The 20954-nt window shown below is 38.5% G+C and overlaps 4 protein-coding genes across 8 annotated transcripts, besides 1 other annotated feature; 2 read left to right on the forward strand and 2 right to left on the reverse strand.

Moving 5' to 3' along the window:
- Positions 1-107: 107 nt before the first annotated feature.
- On the forward strand, positions 108-6299 carry CG32195 (uncharacterized protein). Of its 3 annotated transcripts, none has more exons than NM_168762.4 (4): positions 108-330; positions 1518-1906; positions 1972-2428; positions 2493-6299. In NM_168762.4, the coding sequence occupies exons 2-4, from the start codon at positions 1575-1577 to the stop codon at positions 2907-2909; spliced, it is 1206 nt and encodes a 401-aa protein (NP_730328.1). In that variant the 5' UTR covers positions 108-330; positions 1518-1574; the 3' UTR covers positions 2910-6299. The 3 variants fall into 3 exon arrangements, with proteins under 3 accessions (NP_730328.1, NP_001262006.1, NP_001262007.1); NM_001275077.1 differs by having other exon boundaries at positions 2493-3124; NM_001275078.1 differs by lacking the exon at positions 108-330 and having other exon boundaries at positions 1433-1906; positions 2493-3124.
- On the forward strand, positions 108-8152 carry CG7341 (uncharacterized protein). Of its 2 annotated transcripts, none has more exons than NM_168763.2 (2): positions 108-330; positions 6921-8152. In NM_168763.2, the coding sequence occupies exon 2, from the start codon at positions 6966-6968 to the stop codon at positions 8037-8039; it is 1074 nt and encodes a 357-aa protein (NP_730329.1). In that variant the 5' UTR covers positions 108-330; positions 6921-6965; the 3' UTR covers positions 8040-8152. The 2 variants fall into 2 exon arrangements, with proteins under 2 accessions (NP_730329.1, NP_649029.1); NM_140772.3 differs by having other exon boundaries at positions 6940-8152.
- CG42853 (uncharacterized protein) lies at positions 8081-9138 on the reverse strand. Its single transcript, NM_001202199.1, has 2 exons — positions 8584-9138; positions 8081-8526 (listed from the first exon to the last, which is right to left on the reverse strand). The coding sequence occupies exons 1-2, from the start codon at positions 9074-9076 to the stop codon at positions 8165-8167; spliced, it is 855 nt and encodes a 284-aa protein (NP_001189128.1). The 5' UTR covers positions 9077-9138; the 3' UTR covers positions 8081-8164.
- A 118-nt stretch (positions 9139-9256) lies between these two features.
- Positions 9257-9394: a mobile genetic element.
- Positions 9395-16088: 6694 nt separating this feature from the next.
- On the reverse strand, positions 16089-19838 carry Cyp312a1 (Cytochrome P450 312a1). 2 transcript variants are annotated; one of them, NM_001275079.1, is made up of 3 exons: positions 18587-19838; positions 17720-18279; positions 16089-17659 (listed from the first exon to the last, which is right to left on the reverse strand). In NM_001275079.1, the coding sequence occupies exons 1-3, from the start codon at positions 19213-19215 to the stop codon at positions 17316-17318; spliced, it is 1533 nt and encodes a 510-aa protein (NP_001262008.1). In that variant the 5' UTR covers positions 19216-19838; the 3' UTR covers positions 16089-17315. The 2 variants fall into 2 exon arrangements, with proteins under 2 accessions (NP_001262008.1, NP_649030.1); NM_140773.3 differs by having other exon boundaries at positions 17250-17659; positions 18587-19244.
- Positions 19839-20954: the final 1116 nt, after the last annotated feature.

A 20954-nucleotide genomic window follows, 5' to 3' on the forward strand; every position in this document is an offset into this window, starting at 1 on the left:
GATTTTTCATTTCGATATCAATTTACGAATCGATAATACAAAATATTTGTTGGTGGTTCAGCTTATCGTTTCGAAGGAACTTGATAAAACAGCTGATATGGCTCAATTTAACCAGTTCAGTTTGCATGGAACTAGTTTGTAAGCGCGATGCTTTTCTTAATTTTGTAAATATTTAGATGTTTTTCAGCATTTACATTTTAAACCCGTGCTTATTGTGTATAAAATAATGTATTCTGATTAAAAGTTCAACGTGCACTTATGGTGCTTACTGCAATAAGCGTGATTCAATGCAAATGCTTATATTTGTTGATTTAATAAACATTCGCAAAGGTGGGTTCAAATAAACAAATACTTCCTTCTCACAATAATAAGAAAGTATCATTGTAATATGATCATAGAACAAAACATCTAAGAACTTTTGTTTTTTTCGTTTCACATGCATATATTTTTAACATGCATTTCTGTATACATATATATATATGTATATATGTATATATGTATATAAATATATATATGTATGTATGTAAGATGTATGATGTATGATATACGTATGTATTATGATCCTTCCCCAATGTAATCAGAAATCATTCCTTCATATGATTATACCTGTACTCGCATATACAGAATATTAAATACATCTCTTTTTACCAGTTAAACGATTATTAAACTAAACTCTTATTTATTTATTTAGCCGTTTATTTATCTTAAATGATATTTATTTCCTTATCGTTATTTTCTTTTCATTATCTTTACTATATCATCTAAAGACTGCTTAATATAGTGAGGCATATTTTAAGGAATTCATTTGTAGAAGAGCCGAAAATTGCTGAGCCTGAAATGTAATCCTCAAAATTTTTCCGTGAGGCAATCTTATCTTTATCATCTTCAACTCAAGAATATCATCACGTTGCTCTTAGCATATCTATGAAGATTTTCCAATTATCTTAACAATGTCCCCGTGTGCAAAGTTTAATTTCGACAAACTTAACCGATGGCCACTCAATGGCTCCACTTAACTAATTTTTATAAATTATAATTTTATCAAGTGGTTCAGTTAAGCCGCCGACAATTCCGCTTTGTTTGGGGTGTGCTTACCAGAACACTTTATTATTTAATTCCGCAAAACGGATATTCTCTAGATCTACACGTAGAAAAGTTTCTTCATCAGATTAATTTTATTTTTATAAAATTATATTTTTAGAATTTTTTTCTTGTAAAATTGCGAATTTAAAAATTCTAAGACTATTTTACAACATCCAAAACGTTATCTGTTTTCTTCACAAAGGGGTTAAATTGCGTTTTAAATCGAAAAACCTAAGCGTATTTACAGCGTAAATTATGTATTACATGTGACTATTAAATAAGTGAATGAAACCATTTCACCAATGTTGAAATGTACAAGATGTGAAGAATCTGAAGTGAAAAGTAAATTGTTTTCTGTGCTGATCATGCGTGCAGTGATAACCGCAAAGCTTCCAGATATACTTTTTGTAATTCAGAGATAATTTCGTAACTAGTGCACCATACATGGGCTCAGTCGGTTGGCGAGGTCTCATCTGAAAAGTCGTATAACTATGGAGCGGGAAATTTACAGTGCGGAATACTTCGAGAGAGCTTTGGCGAGAGCTTATGGTTGTGAAATGCTTCGCGTTGAGAACTTTCACATCAAGGCGGTGAGCCAGAAGGGCGAGAACTTTTGCAGCGTCATCTACCGGGTGGCGTTGGTCTTTCGCAGGTCACCCGATGGCGCTCTCGAATCAGGAAAATATATTCTCAAGGATCTGCTGCCCGCCGCCGCTGCACTGGGCACCAACGAAAAGGATATGTTCGAGGTACTCCTGCCTGCCATGCAAGCCATTCTTGAAGAAGCTCCAAAGGAGATTGGCGAACACAAGCTGAGCGCAGAGTTAGTTTGTCAGCTTTCCCAAAAACTCTGGAAAATCCGATTGACATGTACTCTTTTTATTTAAGTTGCTTGCTAGTCGAGATATCTGCTGGAAAAGAGCTCTACATTCTGGAGGATCTGGGCGCCCTAGGATACGAATCCTTTGATCGTCGTCAAGGCTTAAATCTGGAAGAAGCCAAAATTTGCGTAAGGAAACTGGCTCAGTTCCACGGTGCATCCAAGGTTTTGTACGAGAAGAAACCCGAATTGATTCAAAGGCTTTCGCCTTCTCACTATGCCAATGGATTGAACGATCGCTTCGCCCAGGCTCTCGTCTTGGAGGGCGCCGAATATGCCGCAGAAGCGTTTGCCGAAGAACTTCCGGAAATATCAAAGAAAATGAAGGCTCAAATACCGAAAGCATATACGAAAAGAATGCGAGATGTCGTTGATCCAAACAAGTCATCATTGAATGCAGTTATTCATGGTGATCCCTGGTTAAATAACATTATGTTTGATTTCGTTAATAAGAAGGCAACACTTGTGAGTACAAATAATCGGAAATAGGCTTACAAAATGTTTCTAACATTGTTGTTATCATTTTTAGGTGGATTTCCAAAACTGTTACTGGGGTAGCCCGGCCATAGATCTCTACTTTCTATTTTACACCAGCCTCAAGCCTGAATTATTGCTAAATAATCAAGATGAGCTTCTGAATTACTATTTCGACAATCTTCTGGAAACCCTGCGGCATTGCGGCTATAAAGACACACTGCCCACTTTTGGCCAGTTAAAGGATGAGATGAAACGGTGTTTGTTTTATGGATATTACACTGTAGTCTGTGAACTTCCCATATGTTGTGCTTCCCCTGAGGCAAGTGTTGATTTCGGGGTTCACACCTTCGTAGATACGGATGCTATGTTAAAAAAGCGACACCAATTATTCGCCAGCGAACGAGTGCGTCAAACCATAAAGGCCACTCTGCTTATGTTCGATCGTGAGGGTATATTAGAGACGCCCTAAAGAAGGACCTTTTTGTTGTTTTATAAAGTGCTTAGTTTGTCTTGTCAGTATTTTCTATGGAAGTCGGTTGTACGTACAAGTTCCTCCGATTTTTTAATATCAACAGTGAAAGTGATCAATATTAACTTACAAATACTAATAGCTAAAAAAATGGATGTCTTACTTTATTCAGTTAAGAAGTGTACAGTTGTTTGTAAAAGATTTTTGAATATAACTTATTTTTTCCTTCATTTGCACTTCTATATTATTGATTCATTAACCTCCGTCCCACTCCATTTACAACCAAATTTTTGTTAAAGGGAAGAAACCCAACTCGAGTATTGCTCTTTATAAATAAATTTGTTGTCTGCCAAAGTTTCTGGCCAAGATTTACGAGTGTGAGTGTGTGATGCATGTGCCTCGGCTGGCTGCACTAAGAGCGATAAAGTTCTCCACCTCCTTGAAGCTAAATATGCAAATCGCTTGCAGTTATTCTTAGAAAGTTGTCAGCTGCCAAGTGTAAGCCAACTCGGCTCCAACTGAAGCCAAGCGAAGCGCATCGGGGAGCATATAGGACCAAAATCGAGGAGGAATATCGTGGTGGAGCGTGGTGGCCAAAGTGCATTTGACGCCAATGTTACTTCGAACACACATGTCCTTCTTTCAAGTGTTTAAAAAGCAATTTATTGCTATTGTTCGAAAGCAGTCAACTAAAGCCTTTATAAGCTAGACTTTGAAAAGGGAAACCTTTGGAGGAATTTATTTATCGGAGCAAAGTATTACAAGCACATACCTTTGTAAATTCTATATAATTGCTTGATAATAGTTTTATTTTAAAAAGTGTTAAGCACAATTTTTATACCTATAATGCAATGCATTATCCTTTGAATTACACAAATCGTTTCAACTGTCGGTCAATTACCATTTCCCCCCACTTTTTACCACTTTCGAGTCCCCATGGCTAAAATGTAAAGCTTAATTAACATGGAAAACAAACACGAAGGCCCAATAGCAAACAGAAATCTGTCTAAGGCTGCCAACCAGTCGAAAGAAACTCATAAATCAATTTTGAAATGCATTAGAGACAGGTAACTTGCCGCCGCATCTCCCCATTCCCCGATTTAGTCAAGGAAATGGCTTCGAGCAAGTGACTGCAGAATTTCAGCAACTCGAAGGGGTCAACTTTCTGGAGCTGGTCAGTGGCCAAAAGTTACAGCAGAGTCAACCCCCAAGAACGAAATCCCAGCCCCCTTCGTCACCTATCAATTAATGTGTGTTTCTCCAGTGTCATGGTAGAAGTAGAAAGAAGCTTCCTTTGCTTTCATCTGGGGTTGCATTTACTTAACGCCTCGCCTCAGCACTTAACTTCCGTTTCCTGTTACCCTGTGCAGGGGAAGGGGTTTTGATACGGAGTCTGCGACTTTCGGGCAAGGCATTTGCAACTAATTGAAAGTGCAATGCGATGCTGCAGAATGCAATTAATGCCTTGAGGCCCTGGGAGGCCAATCCACCCAACCACGGACGTCTGCAGACGAGAAGTTGCATTCGAAACCGAAATGCACAGAAAAAACGATGTGCAAATTAAGATTCTATGGGGGTGCTCAAAAATAACACAGGAAGTTCGAGGAAGTGAGTGCGGTATTGATTTTTGAACGAATCTTGTGTATAATAACTAGAGCCTTAGAAACCCTAACTTAAACAAAACTTTACGGTTCTTTAATCTTCGAACCCTTGACACCCTCTACACATCTCCTTTTATTGTAGTCCCGCACCATTTCCTATCTGAATAACTCAAGAAACTTTTATCAATTAGCTGCCAAATACTCAGCGTAAGGCTCATGTTTGCGAAATTACGATTTAAGTCCGATTCCTGTGGGGCAAACAATTAAAAGCAATAAATTTGCACAGGCAACCATAAATCAAAGTCCGATCATAATCTCAGCCCAAGCAAACAGAGAGAAAAACCCAAAAACGAAGCTCTCGCTTCCGCCCGAATTTTCCCCGCCTTTTCCAAAAAGTTCCAATCCAAGGAAGTTCACCGCAATCCGGGGAAATAGTCGCTTCGCTTCGTTTATTAATTGTACAACTGTCTCCAATCATAATTAATGAACTTTGGCACATCCTCCGCCGCAAACTCCACATATCCCTTATTTCATGGGGAGTGGAAAACCAACACTGAAGTATAAACACAAATGTTTTCCTTGGCACACCATAAATCTTCTATTTGGCAAATCTCTGTTGGACCTTTCCGTTCACAATTCGTGTTGCTCGCTCAACTATTACTTTTTTTGTTTTACTCGGCAGTTGGCAGTATCAATTAGACACATTAAAGGATCTGCTGGATTAGGCTTTTATTGACACAGAAAATATTTTGTTTGAACTTAAACAAATGAGAATCTGTATAATCGAATTTTTAAAAGTAGCTTATGTGCAATACATGTTTTTATAATTTAAATAAATACATTTCTTGCTCTCCCAAATGGCGAAGAGTGCTCCACCTGCATATTGAGATTACATGACTTGGTAGTTTAAGTCCTAGAATTGTACATATGCAAATCCCTTATAATTAACAGCTGGAATCTTTTGAAGACCACATACCCTATTTGCGACCAAAAAACCTAAAAGCAAACATTTAAATTGCTATAATTTTTCATTTAGCTGGGGCTTTTCTTCCAACGATGTCTGCGAGATTGCGATTAGTCAGTTAGTCATTTCGGAGCCAAATTTAAATAATTTCAAAGTGATGACAAAAGCTTTTCCAGCTATCCGAGTAATTATGTGCCCACATGGCATGCAGAGAAGGTTATGTGGAGACTCTACGCATTAACACTTTCACGGCAAAACTGTCTAAAGATAAATGAAAGCATCATTAGTCATTGGCCAACCCCACAAACCCTGTAATCACATGTGTCCTCCACAATTTTTCACATTCCATGCCAGAAGGGGTGGGATTATGTGTGATTAAATCCTTCAGATACCCAAGTATTCATATGTAAATTCTTTGTGGCAGGATGTGACAGGTCCTGTTTCTAGTCTTGCAACTAAGTACTTTGAGTCTTTTTGGTCCATTGTGTGTGGCAAATTATTTATTGGCCATCATTACTTTGATTGCCTGAGGCTTTTCGAAATTTTGAAGCAACACTTTTGAAATGGAATTTCTGCTCGGAATTGAAAATTCCGTCGGCCTTGCATGTGTATAATTTTAAACCATTTTCGGCAAACCGTATAACCAGAATTGCTTAGCTAATTCATAAAAATATGTTACAATTAAGTTAAATAGGTGCCACTGTATTTGACACGTAAAAGTCTTCCGTTTCATTATACGATATGATATGACTGTAAAAAGCTATTTGTCAAAACTCTTCTTTACGACGTTTTTGGTGTATAAATAAAGAAATCCTGCGCTATTTTAGATAAAATTCTAATGGCATTTTCTGTTAAGCGGTCGATGGCAGCTAACTTTTATGGGTTCAACACAGACATGGGCCAAAAACTAATTACCTCGAACGGAGTTTTTACAGGGGAGCTGAGAAAACTTTTATGGTCGGTGTGGTTTCGGCACTTTCAATATAATTTTTAATGTCATTCTGCATAGGATTTGAATACGGCAATCGATAAAATGGTCTCTTTCCATCCGAGAAAGGTTTTATGACACTTTCGGTCTGAGCGAGTTAAGGCGGAAAATTTGTTGGCCCATAAAAGTGCAGCGTCGTCTCTCAAAATGGGTAACAAAAATTATTCATAGTGCAGTTGTCATTTTCCCTCAACCTCAATTCACTTCGTCATGTCTGGGTAATATAAGTAGTGTGGATCTCGCAAAGTTCCTAAAAATTTATTACAAGGAAGTTACAACGCGAAAAACAACAAGTTTACAACCCGAATATATTTCATTAGTAGATATTTACTTATATTTATAAAAACAAGTATTACACCTAACCTATTTTTGCAGATAAGTATTAATTGAATATAGAAAAATGGAAAAATATTAATTAATTTTTTTATCAGTTTCATTAAGTATTGTTTCTAATTTAGTAAAATACTTTACTTGCAGTGTATTTTTGAATTGCCTTCAGCAAAATGCGACCCAAGGATCACCCTGATCTGCACTTCGACGTGATTCCCAAGCTCTACGATGCCCATTCCAAGGTGTTTCTAACCAGCTTGTGCGATGTGGATGAGCAGCTGAAACTATTGCCACGCCGATTCTGTCGGATGTACACCACTCGGCCACTGGCCACCCAGCTGTTTCAGTATCTGCAATCCCGCAAAGCGAACGTTTCGGAACAGGACTTCCTTGTGGTGGAGGAGGGCCAGCCCTTCGCACTGCTTCTGAAAGACGGAAAACGGTTGGAAGGGATGCTATGCTCTGGAAGTCATCTGGGACACAGCCTCATTCTGCTTATCCGGCGGCAGCAGGGTAACAGATTGCTGTACTGCTACTCGGCTATGAGGCTGGATAATCTTGGTCGTCTACTGGGCAACTCTGTCTTCAACTCTTGGATCGCCCAGGGAACCGAGCAGCTGTATCTGAATCTGTCCTCTGTAAATTTGCCGTTTGATCATATTGATTTTGATGAGATGGCACATTTCATCGAGGATCTCGGAGCAAGAAATGACCAGAGTATGGTGCACCTGAAAGTGCCAAAATTTGGCTACGAGGAAATGTTATGGAGATTGGCACACACAAGTCTTCGCGGGCATATTCATTTGGGCGACCACATTGCAAAAAGCTATGAGTGCCTTAGCATCGATCTGGAGCGTTTTCTGGAGGAAAATTATGTACCAAGGGTTTTCGTCAGCGGTTGCCCGACGGACTTTAATCACTATCAAAAGGTAGTTTCCTTGGATCTAAAGGAACTAAAGTGGACACCGACTCCGACCAGGATGCATCTTCGGCAGCTATGCAGCCTCTTGCGACCTCAACACATCCAGGGGATTGTTCAGTTTCATACGGATGGCATTGTGCCTCCCATTCCGTCATTCCTAAAGATCTTCAAGGCAAACTATTCACCGCAGAGTGGTGCAGTGGTCTCAAGGATTAGGAGTGAATTTCAAGCAGGACAGCCGAAGCAAGGACCCTATCACGCTTTCCGGTCCAGAAGGGCCTTTGAATTTGTGAACGATGGCGACGAAAGCAGTAGTTCGAATTAGGTTAAAGTATCTCCCTATTAGAATAAGCAAGTCGTGTAGCTGTTGTTCCGCACAGTGCCCCTAGGAGTTTTATTTATCCAAACGCTTCACAATATATAAAAATAAATTATTTGAATTGTCTTGAATTAATTTTTTTGATCAGTAAGTGTATCTTCGTCGGACCAGGAATCGGCAAGTCGCTCAAAAGCATCAATGTCTATTTCCTCCTTTACTTTAAAGGCTTTAAGATCATCAGCCGCATTCTGGGATTCCTTGGTAATATCACAGCCGAGTGAGAGATCCATCCCTTCTGGTTGCTTTTCAATTAGCTTTATGGTGTCCTCGTTGCACTCTTTTAAGGATTCCATGTCCAATGCATTCTGGGTTTCGGTCGAAGCGTTTACTTTGGTAATTTGATATTGTTTATTAAATTTAGGAAGTTGTACAATATTTGATGAACGTCTATTCATCTCACACATTTTGGGAATTGTGAAGAGTAGAAACAGCCCTGATATTTGAATGAATTTTGTTATTTTCTTTCATTATTTATTAATGATAGACTTACCTAATTGGCCAACAATTAGAAAGTTAATCTGCTTTCCAAGTTTGCTAATTATTAGGAGAAGGCCAAACCACTTGAATGATTTCGAAAAGCTCTTTACTAGTAATATCTCTCGTAGATTATTTAGAAACGCAACAACTTTGGTTGAAACTAGAACACCCAGTTGCTTAGATAACTCCTGGGAGATTCTTAGGTCTATGTCAAGATATTTCGGATAGCTGTTGTTCTGGATATGGGTATTAGTGTACTGTACCAAAAAACGGTACCCCATTGATATGACCATGATAATCAAAGCCCATACGCTCACCACGAACACAAGCGGTTCAGAAAGCAGATCATAAATTATGGTCTGTAGCATTACGAATACAAGCATCGACTTTATCCAGTTGCGCCACAGGATCAGCTCAGTTATTCCCTCCCAGATGCAGATGAGTTTAGCTTCGTTTACCTCCGCACCGGCTCCAGAAACTTGAACAGAGTTCGCGCTTGTGGCCATATTTTTTTTTTTTTTGAGTTTTTAAGACCTTTAGTACTGAGAAGATATACAAATTACAAAAACTTGGATACGATTGCAACGACAGTAAACTATTCGAATACTAGATTATATTTGTTTTCTATACCCATCACGCGTAGAGTACTAGATTTGTTGAAAGGTTTACCTTTCAGATGGATTCTTTATATTCTTGATCAGGATTGATGGGCTAGTCTATATGTATGTACAATATATACTTATGGCTGTGTCAGTCTGTCCGTCCGTATAAACGTCGAGAGTCTGTGAACTATTAAAGCTGAAAAGTTTAAATTAAGCATGCAGCTTGTTTCACATCCACACATTATTAAATTATAATGTGGAAATTATTGAAATTACCACCACTAACTGAGTAGCTGCCAGTTGAGGAGCTCGTATATAAATATATATATTTATATACATCTATATGCTATATAATACGAGATGCATGTCAAGTACCACCGATACAAGAAAGATCCCAACATTTAACCGCCAAAAGCACCTGTTGCCAATTCGTGTCATCTGTTTAAAAATATCCTTTTACATGAATTATGCAAATTATTCATAAATTGCTTTGTCTTTGCTTGGGGTTGTAAATGGGTTTTCGCAGATACATAATTTGATTGAGTTTGAGCTATCCTTTCTATCGCAAGATATTTAACTTCATATTCTATTTCTGTAATCGGTGATAATAAATTCATTTTAGCTTCTGCTTTTGTACCTATTTCTCTAACCATAGGCAATTTATGTTTTTGAAAATTAAGAATTACTGGTCGTATATTTTCTACTTGATCCCTTACTTGAACGATTGTTAAGTCAAACAGAACGCTTTTCAAGATCTCTTTGTCACAGCTTCGTTCGCGTTTGATCCGCACCGTCAACAAGGTCTTTTATTCCAATTCTTGGAGCATCCTGGGCAAATAATTTTGGCACGAGGTGTGACCAACGCCCATTGAGGGTGTGGTTAATGACACTCAGCCTTCTGTCTGCCAAGTCAATCGCTTGCCAATTGATTTGTCAAAGGCATTACGCTAATATTTTGGGCAAATACGGGAAAAAGTCACTGGCGTCAAAATGACATCGAGTGGTTTAACTTTCCACCCTCAAGATTCAGAAAATAAATGACTTTTGGGGAGGGTAGAGAAAAGAATACTAAAATCGGAATAATTTAAATCAATCGTTCAAAAGCTTTTGATCGCTCGCAATTGCTAAAGGGTCCACTTAATAACAGTAGTATATGTTATATATAAAAAACTTTAAAAGAAAATAGTAGATTCAACAAAATATGATGAATATAAAATGAAAACCTTTCAGTTTGTCGTAAAACAAATATTTCCAATATATTAATCCTGTTTAACAGTCCAACTATTCCCATTTGTAATAGACATTTGTTCATCACCCATTTGAGATTACTTGAGAAATCCTCGTAATTTCTGCCGTCTTCATTTAGAATTACTGGAATTAATATGCAAACAGCAAAATCGATGTATTTGCACATGTATGAATGCAGTTTAATTAAACCAAATTCCCCCATAATGCTCACATCACAAGCTGTACAGGATATTAGAATGTTTGACAAGTTGTCAATGCATCAAGATGCAGAGGACAAGGCAGAAAATTGGCCAGAAAATCTTATCGTTCATTTTGAATGTAAATTAAAACAAATACACATAAAATTACTTAAAACTGCATTGAGTTTCTTTGGCTCCTGTCACAAAATGATGGCCATTTCCATGCAAATGCCTAAAATGTAAAAGGTCGCTAGGGCACGGCACTTTATTTACTTTATATACTTTATTTTTAGATTTTTTAAATATATAAATATTATAGCCAACATATTTATCACACCGTTTTGTGCTCTTTTTATAAGATTCTCCAATTGTTTTTTTAAAAGGTCAAGAAAGGGGAATAGTAAATTGGTTCACAGATGTGACCAGACCAGATTTCTTAGGGTAGTGTCATAAGGGACATAAGACAAGGTCAACGTCTAAAAACCACCTGAAAATCTCAGCAAATATTCTTCTTTCGGCCCGATAAAGTTGTCATACGAGTTCGGCTCCTTCGACGCATTCCCTTCGACTTCTTTATGGCCAGGCGACAATGTCAGGAATTTCTTGTATTAAAATCGAAATGGCCAAGGGCCAGAAATCCATCCCAGACATAGACAATCGTATCTCTGTGAGATGGGGGCCAGTGAATATTTGGGCTTGCCCCTGAGTTCCGGCCGTGTCCTTACAGCTGTCAACATGTTTAATTGAAACTGACACTCAGTGTCATTTTATGTACATTGCTATGCGTTGCCGTTACCTTAACTGTAACTGTAATTCGACTTGGCCAAATCCAGCTCCATTATTGCGGAACATTTCGAGAGGGGGTTGTTGGCCCCCCGAATCTGCCCGTTTCGGGGGTCACATCGCATTGCAATGTAAGTTGCTTCCATTGTGGTGTATTAGTTAAATTTATATCCTTGGACTTCTCTCTCGACTATTTTAGCTAAAAAGCAAGTCCTCTTTAATTTGAATAATGTTAAAAATAAATCACATTTTGCAGTAGAGTGTTTTTTCTCTGTAATTTAAGCACTAACACCTTTCTATTTCATATTTTTCGTTATTTATTCAAGCGATTTTTACAAGCTGATACCTAATTTTCTTTTTTGCATTTTTTGTCAATTTAATACGGTCTTTATGTTCTTCGTACTGGCAGTTCTGAGTGCTGACTTGATATCTCCTTACGAAAACCCCCATATCATCCATACTCAGCGGAATCAGAAGAACTTTAGCCCCTGCAACACTTCAGCAATAATAACCCCCCGAACTCATCCAAACTGTAATTATTATTGCTAAGCTCGTGAAACGGAGAAGCGAGCCCTCATTTAATTGCAGACTAGCAAATACTCAAGATATTTTTATGCAGGCAATTCGTATTTTTTCCGTTCGGAGCTTTTCCGCCATTTCGATAGGGGAAAAGACAGCGGCCTCTTTTGTTTTCGTCACGGGCGAGTGGCGAAAAGCAATCAGGACAGCTCCTTGCCAGGAAAAGCAGCAGGCAGGAATATCTTTCGCCGCATTTCTTTATTTTCGTTTTTGTTTGTGCATTTTTGCAGGATGTCTTTTGTGTTATTGGTGAAATTAGAATTTCTCATTAAAATAAGTGTTGGCCGAGGGAGCCGCTTGACTTGAGACATTCAAGCGTCTCCCAGTTCAAGGTGCTCGTCCATGGCAATGGACTTAAGTCCGAATTCCCATTTCCCCCCTCGTTTTTCCTTTTTTTCTTCTTTTGTTTATGCATGGTCACTCATTAGTTGAGCTTGAAATCTGGCTGACAGAGTCTGGCATTTATATTTGTATCTTTATTTGTACTCCACTGAGAGTGGGGTATATTTTCAGCCCTAATGGCTTTTCTATCCAATTGTGTACGATTCCCTGCGAGTAATTAAAATGGCAACTCTTTAACATTTCACATTTAAATGTTTTGCGATCCAAGTGCCATGTCTTATTCGTCTTCAAACGAGGGTTTATTAGGGGTCTAATAGGCTTAAAAACTGAAACACTTAGCGGTTATTTAAGGGTTACGAAGTGCTATACATTTGGGCACTATTAAATTAATTTCGGTCTGTTAGACAAATGGCAATTCTTTAGTAAGTTACCATTTGAATAATACTCTTTTGGGGTTTCCACCCCTTTTGCAGCCAGTTTTTATATAAGCCTTGTTCTTATAAGTGGTATGGATGACATATGTTGTGATCTATCATACTTTGGTCATTAACTGAACTGATAAGTGCTCTCAAATTAAATTAAATTACAAATTAAGAAATACAAATACTTCATATCTTAAAGTATGTTTTAAATAGACAATCGTGTACTCGGTATTGTTATTTAATAGGTTCCAAAAACAAAAACATTTTGGGAACTGAACTGGCACCTTTGCTTTTATGTGAGCCCAACTTTCCGTTTGTCCAACTTGAACCACCCTGACCACACTCAATGCACCCACATGCATCCGTGGCAATTTGATATGGGGCACAACATTGTTGCTACTTCGGTGTTTGAAGTGCGGGCAAAAGTTTGAGCTTTGAACTTTGGCTTGTTACATTCAAGTGGCTGCCATGTATAAATGTTTGGCTTGCAGATCCACAAAACTTTATGCAAAACACACAAAACTTTACTGAATATGGGCGAACTGTTTTCTGTTATTGTTCTGTGGCTGGTTTGAGTTTTCGCATCATGTGCTGCTGACAAGCTGCGTAATTTTCCCTGTCTCGGGATCTGCAATAATATAGATAAAATACAATTTCCTTAAGCAATTTTTGTTTTTAATTAATTCTGTATCACTATTTTTTGTGACTCCTACGTGCCGGGAATTTTCCACTGTTGGCTTGGCTTGGCTTCTGTTTAATGTCTTCAGCAAAACAAATTCCGTCCCCTAAGGGACTGCATTTAATTTTTCCTTTCCAGTCGCATTTTTCTGCTTCATTTCGTTGTTTGCTGTGCAGTGTAATTAGCCACCTTCTGACCAAGACAGCTGTGTGTTTCAGCTTTTTTTCCTATTCCCGGCGGTGCATAAAAAGTTTAAGTTGACATTTTGGTCCAACAGTTTGTAATTTTCTTACCCCTTTCTAGGCGAGCCATTACCATTCTTTCTCTACCCAATTTCCTTACTAATTTCTTGCTTTGTGCATTTACTTGCAGACTGGTTAATTACATTAGCAAAACGGTTGCGATTCTGCTTTGCATTTTGCGAATTCCCTTTCGGAAATTCGCTGGAAAGGTAAAACTTTCTTTAGCATTGTTTATAAGCTTTAAGGGACCACTTTTGCAATTGGCATACAAATAAATCAAAAATATTCAAAATAGATTTCTTTAGCGGTGAAAGATACTTAACAAAAAATCACTTTAAAGTAACAAAATCTCCAGCTTGAGACAATTTAATGGTCTTGAATTTTATTGTAACTTTATTACATGTAATAAATGTATGATGATTACATGATGTAAGTGGATGCGGAAAATTGTAACACGTGATTCAATTTCGTTGATCAATTTTAATTGATTGCTTCAATTGGTTTCTGTGCAAAAGCCTCCTCCACCTCCTCATCCCCGCCCAATTGCAATGCCATCCAGATTTTTATGTTCATAGCCACTTTATGTGTAGCTTTTCCATTCGGTTTTGTCCGTTGTAGTGTTTTATTTGGCCGATTTTTATGCGTTTTTAATGTGTAGCACAGCTACTCCTTTTATTTCTTTCCCTTTTTTTTCGCAACTCGCTTGTAATTCGATTCGTAAATGTATTCCGACGCATTTTTATGCATTTCCACAGTAAGTTTATAGCGGTATTGTTCGCATATGGGCGTTTGGGAGCCGCCCCCTTTTTCACGTCGTAAAGTTTTGCGATTTAATGCGTATCGGTGAGCGGCCTTAAAGTATGCCACACTAATTAGCATATGAGCTGCGGCCAAGTTGGCCGCAAACTTGCAGCTTATCGCAAATATGCATTCTCAAACCCCGGATGCGATCCAGAAGCAAATGGGCACCATCCATTAGCCATTAGCCGTGGGGCCGTCGTAAACCTAGGACAATATTGACATAATCGACTTTCAGCAGCCGACCGGCGACACAATTTAACCACAAATGAGGCTTAGCCGTAGGGCAATGTCACCGGGACCGATTACTTCAAAGTCGCCCACCCACCCATCTTATCGAAAACCACATCCCCCCACATGAAACCCCAAGCCCCATCACACATCACTTGGCCATAGCTCACCTCAAACGACCACAATTCGGAGGGTTTAATCTGTTTTCTCATTTTGGGGCGCCGACTGGTTTACTTAACTTGAAACAATGAGAATTGTGAATTAACCGGAAAGCGGCAAGCAAAACCACATGTGGCCGTAATAGCCACTTTCGTCTTGACGACAAATGAATTTTGTTTGTAAAAAAAATTTGTTGTTAATTGGTAACAGTATTTCGAAGTAGCCTTGATTCTCGACAGTTTAGTAAGTCAATAAAATCAATACATTTTTGCACTTATTTATAAAAATATAATGAATAATTTCATTGATATTAGATAATACCTGAAATACCTGAAATTTTGCGAAATACATCCACAGATTATTGCATTCATTTCCAAGTCAGTCCAAAATAAAATGTGTAATGCAAAACAACCCCAGACTTCCCGAATTCATTATAATTAAGAACCCTCGCCTTGGGCCTTTTTGATCATTAAACATTGACGATGCCCACGCCGTGAATTATGCTCCATCATAAACTTATGCCCGATGTACAGATGCTGGGCATAAAAATTGTGTAAATGAAAACTGCGCCCAGTCAGCAGCAATAAAACATCAAGTCAAGTCTGGACCGGGATTAGGATTCGGACCTGGATTCCATATCGCTTTAATGGGCGGCGACACGACGAGAAAGCCACCGTGAAGATCTGCGAATTAAGATAGATAAAAATATGAGACAGCTGACACTAAAAAGGAGAGACACCACCAAGTACTCATCATAATTAATGCCGCTGGGGTTGGGTCGCCATAAAAGCCGGCAAGGATTCATATGGATAATTAAGTTATGGCGGGTGCCAACAGAAGGGTTAAAGCCTCCCTCCGCGATTGCATAACCAATAAAACGATCGTAAAATGTTGGCCAAGCACTCAAAGTTTTTGGGAACATGTTCCTTAGGCGCATATTTTAATTTCAAGATGGATTTTAAACGGGCCTAAGGTGGTGGGGGTGGTCATAAAATTTCAACTGGGCGTCATCAAATGCACTCATTTTTTTAAGTTACAAAATTTATTTCGTTAAAACGAAAAACGAAAGTTACCGGGTTCAAAATTAAAATCCGGTTTAGCGGGAAAATTATTTAAATTATGTTAAGAATAAAAATTTGTTCACCTTTTTATTTTGTCGTTTGACCAGACATTTATTTCGCATATTGATTATTTAACTTAAGACAACTTATATTTAACACATTTTAATACATTGTTTGTTGTATGTTTAGAAATAAAATTTTCTTGGCATTTTGAAAATATTCTTTAATTACAGTATTATTTCTACCAACTACTGGTGTAACTCTTCAAAACCTTTAAGCTATTTTCTCTGTTAAAAAATGGCTTGATATTTTGTTATGTATTTTTTATCATTGATTAAAATCGATTTGGAATGCTTGGAAATTGGCTGAAATCGTTTCCGTTCTCATGTACCGGCCATAATATGAGAATCAACCCACCCCCGAAACTCACACCACCAATCAGCCACTGAGTTCAACAGTCTTCTAACCCCTTCTGCTGGGGCTTCTGAATGCCAGAATCGTATCAGTTGGCAGATAGAACAAACTTTTATGCGCTTGTTAACAAAAGCGTGAAATTCAATGCCCGGGACGAGCTGAAGAGTATAAAAAAAAAAATAAAAGAAAAATTTACGACACTGCGAATTAAACTTGATTTTTATTTAAATAAATTGCATTTTATATTCCGCCTTATCCTGCGCCCCCGTGGCTGTCGCAATAATAAGCAGGCAACGCTCATAATTTGCACCGGAATTCGATGATGATGCTGGTGGATAATGGCGATTCGGCGGGAGTGGGAGTGTGTGTATTTTCCCCAGGATAAGGCAGGATGTGGCAGGATCAGGCAGACCGAGTGACTGACTGGCGACGGTTTGGTGGCTGCTTTATGCATTTTTATTTATTACAGCGCCAGGAAATGTTTGTTGATTTTCCGCTGCTCGGTTGCCACAATAAAAATCCACGCCAGCCAGAAATTATTTTCTAGACGAACGCGCCCTGCTTAAATCGCATAAAAATGAGCAGGCGAAAAAATACTTCAAATCGTATAGAATTCTTTTTTTAAACGAGTATATCATTAAAAACGGAAATGTTGTGCGTCGCAATGAAACGTAAACGCTTTGAAAGGATCCAAGTGAAACGAATTGATAGCGGTCTATTCTAAAAGCTTCATAATAAGTTTGAAGTTGAAAAGCCTTCGTAAATTAAACTTTCTTAAAAGAATCCCTGATAAAAATGCTTTAAAAAGAGTGTGCTATCTGTTTGATTGAATTAATTAAGGAGGCATAATTTACAGAAAGAATACCTGCAATCTTTGGGCCATGTAGAAGCAGCTTAACTGAAGGAAAAAAAATACACAAAAGACTAGAATAAGCGGAATGTACCTACAATAATACCTAACTTTATTGACAAACGTATTGGCTAAGTGAAAAACTTTTGGCTAGCCTCAATCTAGATTTTTAGCTCTACATAGATAGGGTTCAACGGTATGCAGCGTGATCACAAAGTTGAGCTTCAACTTCACCTGTCGCTCGCCAAGGGGCTCGAACAGGAAGTTCCTCAGCAGGTGAGCTAGCACCATTTTGAGCATGACCATCGCATACCGCTGGCCCATGCAACTCCGAGCCCCCGCCATAAAGGGTATAAAAGTGGTGGCCTCAATTTTGGGCTCCGCTCCAATTGCCCAGCGATCTGGCTTGAAGACCATCGGATCCGGAAAGAAGTCCTTGCAACGTCCCATGTAAATTGGTGAAATGATTACATCGCTACCCTTCGGTATGAAGAAGTCATCTAGAAAGTTTAAAATATTTGTATATATATAACTAGGAACAAATAACAATATGTACTTACTGATTGTGCAGTTGGCTGTGGCTTTTCTGGCAGTGAGTGGACCTGAAGGATACATCCGCAGAGTTTCCTTTATACACGCCTCCAGGAACTCCAGTTGGCGCACCTGCTCTATGGAGATGGGTTCACTTTTGTCCTTGCCGCATACCGACCACACCTCCTCGCGACATCGCTGCTGGTGCTCCGGATGAAGAGTCATGTTATACATGAAAAAGTTGAGGGTGGTGGCCGTGAGATCGAATCCCCCAAATATGATGGTGTCCACTTCCTCGCGAATATCCTTGACTGTCAAAGGCTTGCCATCGGGACCCTTGGACAGTAGCAAGGTGTCCAGAAAGCATAGGGTCCGCTTCACTCCGTCCAATTCCGCATCACTGCTCTGGTAGTTGCGATTCTCTGCATCCTGGTTGATTTCATCAATACGTTTCTGTATAATGCCCTCTGTGAATCCGTGAAGCGTTTTTATCAGCTCCTGTTCTCGCTTATAATGCGATGTGCGTTTGAAAATAAACGAGTTGCGGTAGAAGATGTTCTTCAGTCGCTTATCGATGATGACAAGGATTCTGTGAGCAAACGAAGATGTATAATATCAATATTAAAAACTAACGTAACCTGTAACTTGTATTTTTTCTATGGCTTCCAAGTAAGTAAATAAAAAAAAGGTCTGACTAATAAACAATTAAGCTATCTATAATGGGTTACGAAATTTTTATTGAACAAGCGTGCTGGATGAGTCTTTTATATCTTCTCAACTGTTTGTTTTGTTTAATTAATGTGCGAAAATTTTATGATTCATCACACCGTAGTTGCTGATTAAATACAAACTAAGTTGTCTCTAAGGGACTTGTAATACACGTGTAGTTTACTTACGATTTAACAGCATCGAGGTATTCCGACTTGGCGCTCGACTGCGAACCCACAGAGACTCCGAGGGCCGTTTCACAAATAGTGTCCAAAGTGAAGCAGCTGATCAGTTGCAGAAAGTCAATTTGATCCCCGGACTCGGCAAATTTAGCGACATTCGTCAAAAGAATCCTCGACTGCTTCTCAAAGACGGCAACAAACTGTTTGATCATGGTGTAGTTGAAGGCCGGCATTACGATCTTCCGGCGATGGGACCACTTCTCGAATCCACTGGTGAAGAGACCCTCGCAGAGCCAGTTCTCGAAGACCCTATAGTCGTTGGTCTTCTGCAGCAGCTGCTGGGCACTGCACAGAGCCTGTATATCCTTGGGATTGCAGTCCACGAGATAGAGCTTAGTGCCCATCCATAGTTTTGCTCGATGATCGTGTAGATGTTCGTTGATCATTTCGGTGGCTCGTCGAAGTGGATGCGGTCCCACCAATTTGGCTAGAATGTGCAGATGGCCAATGAATGGCAGGGCCGGTGGGGCTGGCCATTTGTGGGTGAGCCGGTCGATCCTGCTCTGCCGCTCGAAGACATATAGCAGGTATAGGGACAACGCGAGCAACAGCAATCCGAATCCCAGCCAGAACATTGCGACGGACGTTCTAAAGAGCAACTGCCTCGTTGAAGCGTCGCATCAAGCGTTTTAAGCGGAACACAGACGCGAAGATCAGACGGTTACTAAAGGGTCACCGGACCCAAGGGTCATAAAAGTTGGGTAACAAGCGAATTTACACAAGAAAAAACAAACCGAATCGGTGCACAGTGTATAAATTTAAAAAATAGTGTACAGCGACATATTTCTCACAAGCTGTCATTTACTATTCACAGTAAAATGTGATCATTCATTTGTTTTTTCAATTTGTAATATTATGCGCGGTCTAAATGATTAATTGTCACATAAAAGTGCCAAATAAAATTAGTTATCGATGTGCATTTTATGTCTTTTCTTTTAACACCATTCTATTTCAATTCATAAGCGAACCCGTCAAAAGGTGAATAGTATTTGAATAAAATCATTTGACTCTTATAATATTAGTCCATTCACAGTAGTATTGGATTTTTACATTAACATCTTCAAATAACCACTGTCTGGTGTTCTCTTTTTTTTTTTTTTTTTGAGTGCACAAACTAAACGATCTTAAATATTCTGCACTGGCTTAGTATTGCGCAAAAGCGCCGCGATTAAGAGCAACTGTCGGGTCGACTGCGTTATTAACACTGCGCATATTTATTTATACGAATTTCTTACACCCGAATATGTATATTATAAGCGTATTCAAATCGATGTGGAAGCGAAATTGAAGTGACTCTTTTTTGCTCGCCCCCCAGTCGCTTAAGTACTTAACATCGGGCATCGGAGATGTAAACAATACGTTGAGAATCGGTGAATCGTAGATTTCTAAGTCGGATTCGAAATGCTCTAGGATAGCATTGCTAAGTTCTTCAAATTTTCGCTATTATTTTGAAATTTCTATTATACATTTGCTACTTTTAACTTTAAAGTTATGATATAAGACACTAAAGTGTTCCAATTACTGCAGCCGTAGAAGAATACCTAATGAAATATATGATGATGAATATAGATGAAGTATGAGGATCATATAATCTTGTAATAGCAAATTGCAGCTAAGCCATTTTAGTATATTTTTCACGGTAACCAATTGTATAGCAAAACTTCAAGAAAACAAAAATACTTTTAGAATATATTGACTTTTGTTTCCATTGTAATAGTTGAGCTTTTAGAGTTCTTCTTTTTTACAACATCTAACTAAGTAGTAACATCCCTGAACTCAAGATTCGTCATGCCAAAATTCGCAAGCAAATACACTTCAATTTCATCGATGCTGCATCGTTTAATTTGCTGAATTATAATTTCGATTGTACTTTTGTCGGTTGCATACCAATTTCATAAAGCTCATAAAACTTGACGAATTATTGCGCTGGGGCCACCCATTTATGTGCATACGTGGAGAGAAATTGTGATTTCAATTTCCTAAAATGTTATAAACAAAGATAAGAGAATTTAGCTTACAGAAAGTACCTGATTTGGGAATAACGAAGTGGGCTGACCAGGATATTGATCAGTTTCCTACCACAAAAATTGTAATGAAGATAAATGCTTGGAAATATGCCAATAAAAAATACCACAACAAATACAGTTAACGAACATGAAGTGAATATTTATTGAATTAAAGTTTTGAATTGAAAAAAATTACAATTATCAGAGTCATCAGCTAAGAACAAACAAAACTGTACGAGTATAGCTGGCTTTAACTCCCCGCAATTAATGCGTAAACAGTGTGTCATATTTGTCAATTATATAATATC

Source organism: Drosophila melanogaster, chromosome 3L, assembly GCF_000001215.4.
Source record: "Drosophila melanogaster chromosome 3L".
Classification (NCBI taxonomy): domain Eukaryota; kingdom Metazoa; phylum Arthropoda; class Insecta; order Diptera; family Drosophilidae; genus Drosophila; species Drosophila melanogaster.

Coding starts and splice junctions, on each gene's coding strand:
- Cyp312a1 (NM_001275079.1), bottom strand. CDS start 19,215: ATGTTCTGGCTGGGATTCGGATTGCTGTTGCTCGCGTTGTCCCTATAC. Junction 18,280..18,586: donor TACCTCGATGCTGTTAAATC/GTAAGTAAACTA, acceptor GTTTGCTCACAG/AATCCTTGTCATCATCGATA. Junction 17,660..17,719: donor CACAGCCAACTGCACAATCA/GTAAGTACATAT, acceptor TAAACTTTCTAG/ATGACTTCTTCATACCGAAG.
- CG42853 (NM_001202199.1), bottom strand. CDS start 9,076: ATGGCCACAAGCGCGAACTCTGTTCAAGTTTCTGGAGCCGGTGCGGAG. Junction 8,527..8,583: donor TCTAATTGTTGGCCAATTAG/GTAAGTCTATCA, acceptor TTCAAATATCAG/GGCTGTTTCTACTCTTCACA.
- CG7341 (NM_168763.2), top strand. CDS start 6,966: ATGCGACCCAAGGATCACCCTGATCTGCACTTCGACGTGATTCCCAAG.
- CG32195 (NM_168762.4), top strand. CDS start 1,575: ATGGAGCGGGAAATTTACAGTGCGGAATACTTCGAGAGAGCTTTGGCG. Junction 1,907..1,971: donor GAACACAAGCTGAGCGCAGA/GTTAGTTTGTCA, acceptor TTTTTATTTAAG/TTGCTTGCTAGTCGAGATAT. Junction 2,429..2,492: donor TTAATAAGAAGGCAACACTT/GTGAGTACAAAT, acceptor TATCATTTTTAG/GTGGATTTCCAAAACTGTTA.